The 11,220-nt window shown below is 40.7% G+C and overlaps 1 protein-coding gene across 2 annotated transcripts; it reads right to left on the bottom strand.

The window, feature by feature from the left end:
* Window positions 1–1,001: 1,001 nt before the first annotated feature.
* On the bottom strand, window positions 1,002–11,220 carry LOC118938411 (zinc finger protein 239-like). 2 transcript variants are annotated; one of them, XM_036942283.1, is made up of 2 exons: window positions 9,793–11,220; window positions 1,002–1,131 (listed from the first exon to the last, which is right to left on the bottom strand). In XM_036942283.1, exons 1-2 carry the CDS (start codon window positions 10,154–10,156, stop codon window positions 1,019–1,021), a joined length of 477 nt encoding a protein of 158 aa, XP_036798178.1. In that variant the 5' UTR covers window positions 10,157–11,220; the 3' UTR covers window positions 1,002–1,018. The 2 variants fall into 2 exon arrangements, with proteins under 2 accessions (XP_036798178.1, XP_036798177.1); XM_036942282.1 differs by lacking the exon at window positions 1,002–1,131 and adding an exon at window positions 4,295–5,354 and having other exon boundaries at window positions 9,793–11,203.

Raw genomic sequence — 11,220 nt, 5'->3', positions numbered from 1 at the left:
CAAGACACACTGGAGTTACTTACCAAGACACACTGGAGTTACTTACCAAGACACACTGGAGTTACTTACCAAGACACACTGGAGTTACTTACCAAGACTCACTGGAGTTACTTACCAAGACACACTGGAGTTACTTACCAAGACACACTGGACTTACTTACCAAATATACACTGGAGTTACTTACCAAATATACACTGGAGTTACTTACCAAGATACACTGGAGTTACTTACCAAATATACACTGGACTTACTTACCAAATATACACTGGAGTTACTTACCAAATATACACTGGAGTTACTTACCAAGATACACTGGAGTTACTTACCAAATATACACTGGAATTACTTACCAAGACAACATTGAATGTTCCTGAGTGGCCTAGTTACGGTTTTGAAAATCTATGGCAAGACTTGACAGAGCTTGAATAATTTAAAAAAAATTATAATGTGCAAATATTGTACAATCCAGGTTTGCAAAGCTCTTAGAGACTTACCCAGAATAACTCACAGGTGTAATCGCTGCCAAAGGTGATTCTATCATTTATTGATTGAGGGGGTTGAATACTTATCTAATCAAGACATTTATTGATTGAGGGGGTTGAATACTTATCTAATCAAGACATTTATTGATTGAGGGGGTTGAATACTTATCTAATCAAGACATTTATTTTTTTCTCTTCCACTTTGACATTACAGAGTATTTCGTTGAAAACTAAAAAGACAATTAAATAAATGTTTATCCCACTTTGTAACACAACAAAATGTGGAACAAGTCTAGGGGTGTGAATACTTGCTGAAGACACTGTATGTGATATGCAAAATCTCTTTCCACACTCTTCCCTGGTGATATTTCAGGGTAAATATTTTTGGGGAGAAAGATATATTTCTCTGCTGTGTGGATTCTTTCAAGGCTTATCTCCTGTGTGTGTCATCTCATGTGTTTTCAGGCTCCATAACTCCATAATAAAATGATTTCTCTGGGAACATTGGAAAGTCTTCTCTCCTGTGTTTATTATCTTATGTGATTTCAGGCCCCCTAATGGTTAAACTCTTTTCACACTGGGAGTGGTGGTTTCGTCTAGCTGGTTTGGATGTCTCTGGCTGGGGTTTCACTGAGTCTAGTCTTTCTCCTGCCAAAGACAAACAGTGTTTGTTTAGACAGAAAGACCTGAATGGAAACTCTACATGATCCCTCCCGTAAATGTTTGCATTTTATGTGTTTTCTGAGTGAGGGGGATGCTGTAAATCAAGAGGCATGCTGTAAATCAAGAGGCATGCTGTAAATCAAGAGGCATGGTCTGGTAGGTGATATTATAACATGGTCTGGTAGGTGATGTTATAACATGGTCTGGTAGGTGATGTTATAACATGGTCTGGTAGGTGATGTTATAACATGGTCTGGTAGGTGATGTTATAACATGGTCTGGTAGGTGATGTTATAACATGGTCTGGTAGGTGATATTATAACATGGTCTGGTAGGTGATATTATAACATGGTCTGGTAGGTGATATTATAACAGGCTTGCTGTAAATCAAGAGGCATGCTGTAAATCAAGAGGCATGCTGTAAATCAAGAGGCATGCTGTAAATCAAGAGGCATGCTGTAAATCAAGAGGCATGCTGTAAATCAAGAGGCTTGCTGTAAATCAAGAGGCATGCTGTAAATCAAGAGGCATGCTGTAAATCAAGAGGCATGCTGTAAATCAAGAGGCTTGCTGTAAATCAAGAGGCATGCTGTAAATCAAGAGGCATGCTGTAAATCAAGAGGCATGCTGTAAATCATGAGGCTTGCTGTAAATCATGAGGCATGCTGTAAATCAAGAGGCATGCTGTAAATCAAGAGGCATGCTGTAAATCATGAGGCTTGCTGTAAATCATGAGGCATGCTGTAAATTATGAGGCATGCTGTAAATCAAGAGGCATGCTGTAAATCAAGAGGCATGCTGTAAATCAAGAGGCTTGCTGTAAATCAAAGCCCTCACACTGTAAGACCCTCTTTTATATATTAGCTGGTCATGTTGGCAATAGAATAAGTTGTCAATAGTGGCCCACCTGATTACGATTTCATAATGGAATTTTTGTTGGGATTCCGTAAACAACAGATACTGTGTGTTTGTGGGGACGTAGGGCTGTGTTCCAAACAGAAAACTACAACCTTTCAGTTCCTCAACGGCACAACTAGGAGAGCTCCAAAAAGCTCAATTTCACAGTTGAAGGCTCTTTCCTTGAGTCATAAAAGTGCAATGGAATGACTTAGGAACTGTGCACAGTTTAGAGAAGTGTGTGGCGCCACTTGGAGACAACAGGTAGACCTGTCAATCAAACGCTTGCAGTCTAGTTTTTATTTTTTTAACGTTGCACCTACCCCCCCCCCCCCCCCCCCCCCCCCCAAAATGTTCAGGAATATTCTTATGCTACTGACTGGTATCCACAGTATTTCAGAGGTTGTTATTGACAAATGCTGCAAAAACTACAGTAAATGTAAAAGGCACACGAAATCACCAGTTTTGAGTCCTCACCTCTAATGCTTGGATTCAGTCTTGTGTCAGGGGCAGTGTTGAGTCCTCACCTCTAATGTTTGGATTCAGTCTTGTGTCAGGGGCAGTGTTGAGTCCTCACCTCTCTAATGTTAGGATTCAGTCTTGTGTCAGGGGAAGTGTTGAGTCCTCACTACTCTAATGTTAGGATTCAGTCTTGTGTCAGGGGAAGTGTTGAGTCCTCACCTCTCTAATGTTAGGATTCAGTCTTGTGTCAGGGGAAGTGTTGAGTCCTCACCTCTCTAATGTTTGGATTCAGTCTTATGTCAGGGGAGGTGTTGAGTCCTCACCTCTCTAATGTTAGGATTCAGTCTTGTGTCAGGGGCAGTGTTGAGTCCTCACCTCTCTAATGTTAGGATTCAGTCTTGTGTCAGGGGAAGTGTTGAGTCCTCACCTCTCTAATGTTAGGATTCAGTCTTGTGTCAGGGGAAGTGTTGAGTCCTCACCTCTCTAATGTTAGGATTCAGTCTTGTGTCAGGGGAGGTGTTGAGTCCTCACCTCTCTAATGTTAGGATTCAGTCTTGTGTCAGGGGAAGTGTTGAGTCCTCACTACTCTAATGTTAGGATTCAGTCTTGTGTCAGGGGAAGTGTTGAGTCCTCACTACTCTAATGTTAGGATTCAGTCTTGTGTCAGGGGAAGTGTTGAGTCCTCACCTCTCTAATGTTTGGATTCAGTCTTGTGTCAGGGGAAGTGTTGAGTCCTCACTACTCTAATGTTAGGATTCAGTCTTGTGTCAGGGGAAGTGTTGAGTCCTCACTACTCTAATGTTAGGATTCAGTCTTGTGTCAGGGGAAGTGTTGAGTCCTCACCTCTCTAATGTTAGGATTCAGTCTTGTGTCAGGGGAAGTGTTGAGTCCTCACTACTCTAATGTTAGGATTCAGTCTTGTGTCAGGGGAAGTGTTGAGTCCTCACCTCTCTAATGTTTGGATTCAGTCTTGTGTCAGGGGAAGTGTTGAGTCCTCACTACTCTAATGTTAGGATTCAGTCTTGTGTCAGGGGAAGCGTTGAGTCCTTACCTTTGGTCTGATCATTTCCCAATGCTCTCCAAATTGTTATCTTTTAATTGCTACCATGGTCATGTGCTTTTTATATTTCTTCTGTTAGAAACATTGACATCTTGGCCCAATCCACACAGGACAATTTGCACCAGTCTAAAGGGTTGACCCAACTTTGTATTTTTCCCCAGAACAATCACATGATGCTATTTCATCTTGTTTATTTGTTTTAATCAATTTGATGTAAAAGTATGATGTCAAAAATGCCTATCTTCTCCATTGGATTGAACTGTAGCCTCGTTGCATTACCTAGAGTACTAACCTGTGGTCCACGGTGGTACTGCAGGTGATCAACTCATGTTTTATTCTTAAGATTATTTTTTACCAGTTGGGAGTGTACATAACATTAAGGACACCTTCCAAACTACATATTCTCTATCTCTTATACCTTATCTACCCCACTATCTATCTCCATCTCCTCTACTTCCATCTCTTCTACCCCTCCATCTATCTCCATCTCCCTCTCCTCTACCCCATCTATCTATCTCCACCTCCTATATCCCCTCGATCTATCTCCATCTCCTATATCTAGCTACATCTCCTATATCTCAAATCTCCTATATCTATCTCCATCTCATATCTCCTCCATCTCCTCTATTCCACCATTTATCTCCATCGCCTCTATTCCACCATCTCCTCTATCTCGTGTCATAGTATACCCCTCTGTAGGGCTCCAGGAATGACACACACAGTGTGAGTTTAAAATGGGCAATTTAATCACAGAACATCTACATTCTTTCTGACATACTCCATATTCAGGTCATGTGTTGAAATAAAAAAAACACATTTATTTTTGAGTCTGATTTTTATAATTTGACTTCATATCTCTTTCCACACTGGGAGCATTGATAACGTTTCTCTCAGGTGTGGACTTACATGCTCTTTCAGTTGCTTTAACCATGTAAGTTTAAATCCACAGTGGGAGCAGTGGTAAAGCTTCTCTTCAGAGTGTATTATTCAGGCTCCCTAACCAGATAAAACTCTTGCAACACTGGGAGCGGTGATGAGGCTCATCCTGTGTGTGTCCTCTCATGTCTTTTCAGGTCCCCTAAACGGGTATAACTCTTTACACACTGAGAGCATTGGAAAAGCTTCTCTCCTGAGTGTGTCCTCTTGTGTGATTTTAGGCACCATGATGAGGAAAATCTCATTTCACACTGGGAGCAGTGGTAAGGCTTCTCCCCTGTATGTATTCTCTCGTGTCTTTTCATGCTCCCAAACTCTGTAAAACTCTTTTCACACTGGGAACATTGGAAAGGTTTTTCACCTTTGTGTGTCCTCTCATGCCTTTTTAGGTTCACTAGCTGGGTAAATATCTTTTCACAGGATGAGCAGTGGTAGGGCTTCTCCCCTGTGTGTGTTCTCAAATGCCTTTTCAGGTTCCCTAACTGGATAAAACTCTTTCCACACTGGGAACATCGGTAGGGCCTCTCTGCAGTGTGTATTCTTTTATGCTTTAGCAGGTCCCCTGATGAGAAAAAAGTATTTTCACAGTGGGAACAGTGGTAAGGTTTCTCTCTTGTGTGTGATCTCTCGTGTATTTTCAGGCTCCCTAATTGGGTAAAACTTTTATCACACTGGGAACATTGGAAAGGCTTTTCTCCTGTGTGTATTCTTTCATGTTCTTTTAGGTAACATAACCACTTAAAACTCTTTACACAGTGGGGACACTGGTGTGGTCTCACTGGTTTGGGCGTCTCTAGGTCTTGTTCCCCTGAAGTACTCTTCCTGCTGTCAGAGTGAGAGTGTGGTCTCTCTCCTGCCAAAGACAAACAGTGTATTTAGGTAAATACTAAACAGGGACCTGAATAACTCCTGCACATGATAAAACTGTCTTCCTCTGAGGTTTAATCCAGAATAGATCCCTCAATAACCTGAGGTCAGCATTTTAGGTTGTTTAATCCAAATCAAAATTATAATTGGTTGTCTTGATTCTGTCCTCTTCCTCATTTGAAAAGAAACTGAAAGTCAAGATTTCAACCAAATGTCACGAAATCAGACATTAGTTGTAATAATAAAGGACACAAAATGTGGAGAGATTTCAATCAGAACAGTTTAACATTTTAGTCATTTAGCTCTTATCCAGAGAGACTCACAAGAGCCATTAGGGTGACTTGCCTCCCTATACCTTATAGCTGAAATATTAAGGACACATTAAAGGACTATGTGTCTCCCTATACCTTATAGCTGAAATATTAAGGACCCATTAAAGGACTACGTGTCTCCCTATACCTTATAGCGGAAATATTAAGGACCTAATGAAGGACTACGTGTCTCCCTATACCTTATAGCGGAAATATTAAGGACCTAATTAAGGACTACGTGTCTCCCTATACCTTATAGCTGAAATATTAAGGACCTAATTAAGGACTACGTGTCTCCCTTATAGCTGATATATTAAGGACCTAATTAAGGATTATGTGTCTCTCTATACCTTATAGCTGAAATATTAAGGACTACGTGTCTCCCTATACCTTATAGCTGATATATTAAGGACCTAATTAAAGAACTACGTGTCTCCCTTATAGCGGAAATATTAAGGACCTAATTAAGGACTACGTGTCTCCCTTATAGCGGAAATATTAAGGACCTAATTAAGGACTACGTGTCTCCCTTATAGCTGAAATATTAAGGACCTAATTAAGGATTATGTGTCTCCCTTATAGCCGAAATATTAAGGACCTAATTAAGGACTACGTGTCTCCCTTATAGCTGATATATTAAGGACCTAATTAAGGATTATGTGTCTCCCTATACCTTATAGCTGAAATATTAAGGACCTAATTAAGGACTACGTGTCTCCCTTATAGCTGATATATTAAGGACCTAATTAAGGATTATGTGTCTCCCTATACCTTATAGCTGAAATATTAAGGACCTAATGAAGGACTATGTGTCTCCCTATACCTTATAGCTGAAATATTAAGGACCTAATTAAGGACTACGTGTCTCCCTTATAGCTGAAATATTAAGGACCTAATTAAGGACTACGTGTCTCCCTTATAGCTGAAATATTAAGGACCTAATTAAGGACTACGTGTCCCCTTATACCTGAAATATTAAGGACCTAATTAAGGACTATGTGTCCCCTTATAGCGGAAATATTAAGGACCTAATTAAGGACTACGTGTCTCCCTTATAGCTGAAATATTAAGGACCTAATTAAGGACTACGTGGCTCCCTATACCTTATAGTGGAAATATTAAGGACCTAATTAAGGACTACGTGTCTCCCTTATAGCTGAAATATTAAGGACCTAATTAAGGACTACGTGTCTCCCTATACCTTATAGCTGAAATATTAAAGACCTAATTAAGGACTACGTGTCTCCCTATACCTTATAGCTGAAATATTAAGGACCTATTAAAGGACTAAGTGTCTCCCTATACCTTATAGCTTAAATATTAAGGACCTAATTAAGGACTACGTGTCTCCCTATACCTTATAGCGGAAATATTAAGGACCTAATTAAGGACTACGTGTCTCCCTATACCTTATAGCTTAAATATTAAGGACCTAATTAAGGACTACGTGTCTCCCTATACCTTATAGCTGAAATATTAAGGACCTAATTAAGGACTATGTGTCTCCCTATACCTTATAGCTTAAATATTAAGGACCTAATTAAGGACTACGTGTCTCCCTATACCTTATAGCTGAAATATTAAGGACCTATCACAGGAATATGTGTCGCCCTATACTTTATAACTGAAATATTAAGGACCTAATAAAGGACTACGTGTCTCCCTATACCTTATAGCTGAAATATTAAGGACCTAATTAAGGACTACCTGTCTCCCTATACCTTATAGCTGAAATATTAAGGACCTAATTAAGGACTGTGTCTCCCTATACCTTATAGCTGAAATATTAAGGACCTAATTAAGGACTACCTGTCTCCCTATACCTTATAGCTTAAATATTAAGGACTATGTGTCTCCCTTATAGCTGAAATATTAAGGACCTAATTAAGGACTATGTGTCTCCCTTATAGCTGAAATATTAAGGACCTAATTAAGGACTACGTGTCTCCCTATACCTTATAGCTGAAATATTAAGGACTACGTGTCTCCCTATACCTTATAGCTGAAATATTAAGGACCTAATTAAGGACTGTGTCTCCCTTATAGCTGAAATATTAAGGACCTAATTAAGGACTATGTGTCTCCCTTATAGCTGAAATATTAAGGACCTAATTAAGGACTATGTGTCTCCCTTATAGCTGAAATATTAAGGACCTAATTAAGGACTACGTGTCTCCCTTATAGCTGAAATATTAAGGACCTAATTAAGGACTACGTGTCTCCCTATACCTTATAGCTGAAATATTAAGGACCTAATTAAGGACTGTGTCTCCCTTATAGCTGAAATATTAAGGACCTAATTAAGGACTATGTGTCTCCCTTATAGCTGAAATATTAAGGACCTAATTAAGGACTGTGTGTCTCCCTTATAGATGAAATATTAAGGACCTAATTAAGGACTACGTGTCTCCCTTATAGCTGAAATATTAAGGACCTAATTAAGGACTACGTGTCTCCCTTATAGCTGAAATATTAAGGACCTAATTAAGGACTATGTGTCTCCCTTATAGCTGAAATATTAAGGACCTAATTAAGGACTAAGTGTCTCCCTATACCTTATAGCTGAAATATTAAGGACCTAATTAAGGACTAAGTGTCTCCCTATACCTTATAGCTGAAATATTAAGGACTAAGTGTCTCCCTATACCTTATAGCTGAAATATTAAGGACCTAATTAAGGACTACATGTCTCCCTATACCTTATAGTATAACTAATGGGGATCCCTAATAAACCCCAGGAAGAGTAGCTGTTGCCTTGGCAGGAACTAATGGGGATCCCTAATAAACCCCAGGAAGAGTAGCTGTTGCCTTGGCAGGAACTAATGGGGATCCCTAATAAACCGCAGGAAGAGTAGCCGCTGCCTTGGCAGGAACTAATGGGGATCCATAATAAACCCCAGGAAGAGTAGCCGCTGCCTTGGCAGGAACTAATGGGGATCCCTAATAAACCGCAGGAAGAGTAGCCGCTGCCTTGACAGGAACTAATGGGGATCCATAATAACCCCAGGAAGAGTAGCCGCTGCCTTGGCAGGAACTAATGGGGATCCATAATAAACCCCAGGAAGAGTAGCTGTTGCCTTGGCAGGAACTAATGGGGATCACTAATAAACCGCAGGAAGAGTAGCCGCTGCCTTGGCAGGAACTAATGGGGATCCATAATAACCCCAGGAAGAGTAGCCGCTGCCTTGGCAGGAACTAATGGGGATCCATAATAAACCCCAGGAAGAGTAGTCGCTGCCTTGGCAGGAACTAATTGGGATCCATAATAAACCCCAGGAAGAGTAGCCTCTGCCTGGGCAGGAACTAATGGGGATCCATAATAAACCCCAGGAAGAGTAGCCGCTGCCTTGGCAGGAACTAATGGGGATCCATAATAACCCCAGGAAGAGTAGCCTCTGCCTGAGCAGGAACTAATGGGGATCCATAATATATCCCAGGAAGAGTAGCCGCTGCCTGGGCAGGAACTAATGGGGATCCATAATAAACCCCAGGAAGAGTAGCCTCTGCCTGGGCAGCAGCTAATGGGGATCCATAATAAACCCCAGGAAGAGTAGCCTCTGCCTGGGCAGCAGCTAATGGGGATCCCTAATAAACCCCAGGAAGAGTAGCCTCTGCCTGGGCAGCAGCTAATGGGGATCCCTAATAAACCCCAGGAAGAGTAGCCTCTGCCTGGGCAGCAGCTAATGGGGATCCCCAATTAAATAAAAATACATAACAGCACTTACAGTAGACCGGGGCATCTCTGGCAGGGCAGACATTTTTCAAACTGACTTGTTGGAAAGGTGCCATCCTATGACGGTGCCATGTTGAAAGTCACTGAGCTCTTCAATAAGGCCATTCTACTCCCAATGTTTGTCTATGGAGATTGCATGGCGGTGTGCTCGATTTTATACACCTGTCAGCAACAGGTGTGGCTGAAATAGCTGAATCCACTAATTTGAAGGGGTGTCCACATACTCTTGTATATGATAGTATATTATTAAACATACTTTACAAACATGGGTGTTTTGGAGAGACACTACCTCTCTGCTTACCTCGTGTCAAAATAAAAGTTCCCCACAAGTTATTCCTTTTTTTTGTGCGCATCTGCAGGACAAAATAAGCTATACTTACTGGTGTTAATCAGATCTTTTTCAGTCTCCTCCTCCTCTTTCACTCCCAAAACGTCTTCCTCCTCTTTTATTGAGATATAACTTTCTAGCGTGGAAGAGGAGGCTTCCTCTTCTTTCACTATAACATCCTCTTCCTTTTTTATTCTGAAATCTTCTACCCACTCCTCTTCCACGGTGACAGCCTCTATCCCCTCTTCCACTCCAAATGTAACATGATCTTCCTCCTTTATCGTTCTGGAAGCTTCTTCCTCTCCTTTTACTGTAATATCCTCCTCTTTCACGACAATGTTCAGCCCCAGAGCTTCTCTCTCCGCCCAGCAGACATCATCTTCTTTAGCAGGGGAGGAATAGTTTAGTGAGCTCATGGTTGGGGTTGTTAGCTAGTTTGCATTAGCGACTAGCTTAGTGCTAGGCTGAGTAAAAATTTCAACAAATTGAACAAGCAAATTACTTTTAAGTTAACTGGTATATACGTTAACAGGATTGTGTTTAAAAAGAACTTCAATGTTTCGGTTTTATGTTGGCTAGCAAGCTGCCGAAGGGGTTGAATCGGTAGCTTTGTTGTTGTTGTTGTTGTTGAAGATGTGTCCCGTCCACTAGATTATACGTCACCCAAGAAGCGCCACCTGAAAGACTCACATCGCCTGCTGCTGACTAGTGGGTAACGGAGTTTAGAAACAAACGAAAACAATGTCAGAAAAATGTACAGACAATATTTCTAGACTTAGACCTGAATATGAGTATGTACATTATAAACTAGAATAGTAATTGTTAAAAAAAAACCTAGCTAAGCCAATGTTATAATATAATATATAATCTCAATTGGCTTCCATGAGAGTGCAGCACTAATTACATAGGTCCATTATCTTCAACACTTACTGTTGTGAAGGGTTATGGCACTCCTACATACCTGACACTAATTGCCTCCAATTACCAAAGGCCACACCCCTTCCCTCCACACCTGTTCCCACTCCCTTAATCACCTCTCCTCTACATTTTTCACTCCTGTTTCCCCATATAAGCATAATGATTCTTCCTGAGCACTAGTAATCTGTCATGTTTGGTGTTGCCATAGTAATCTGTCATGCTTGGTGTTGCCATAGTAATCTGTCATGCTTGGTGTTGCCATAGTAATCTGTCATGCTTGGTGTTGCCATAGTAATCCGTCACTCTTGGTGTTGCCATAGTAATCTGCCACGCTTGGTGTTGCCATAGTAATCCGTCATGCTTGGTGACGTCATAGTAATAGTTAATGCTTAGTGTTGCCATAGTATTGGGTCATGCTTGATTATACCATAGTAATGTGTCATACCCCATAATGAGGACCTAAAAAAACAGGTTTTTAGGCATATTTTAAAACAACATAAATACCTTATTTACATAAGTATTCAGACCCTTTGCTATGAGACTCACAACTGAGCTCAGGTTG

This window comes from Oncorhynchus mykiss, chromosome 13 (genome assembly GCF_013265735.2).
Source record: "Oncorhynchus mykiss isolate Arlee chromosome 13, USDA_OmykA_1.1, whole genome shotgun sequence".
Classification (NCBI taxonomy): domain Eukaryota; kingdom Metazoa; phylum Chordata; class Actinopteri; order Salmoniformes; family Salmonidae; genus Oncorhynchus; species Oncorhynchus mykiss.
This window is presented reverse-complemented; position numbering and strand designations above follow the sequence as displayed.

Excerpts from the sequence above, each read along its gene's own strand:
- LOC118938411 (XM_036942282.1), bottom strand. The coding sequence starts at position 10,156 with ATGAGCTCACTAAACTATTCCTCCCCTGCTAAAGAAGATGATGTCTGC. Across the intron at positions 5,355-9,792 it reads AAAAGATCTGATTAACACCA|GAGAGAGACCACACTCTCAC; the intron begins GTAAGTATAGCT and ends TGTCTTTGGCAG.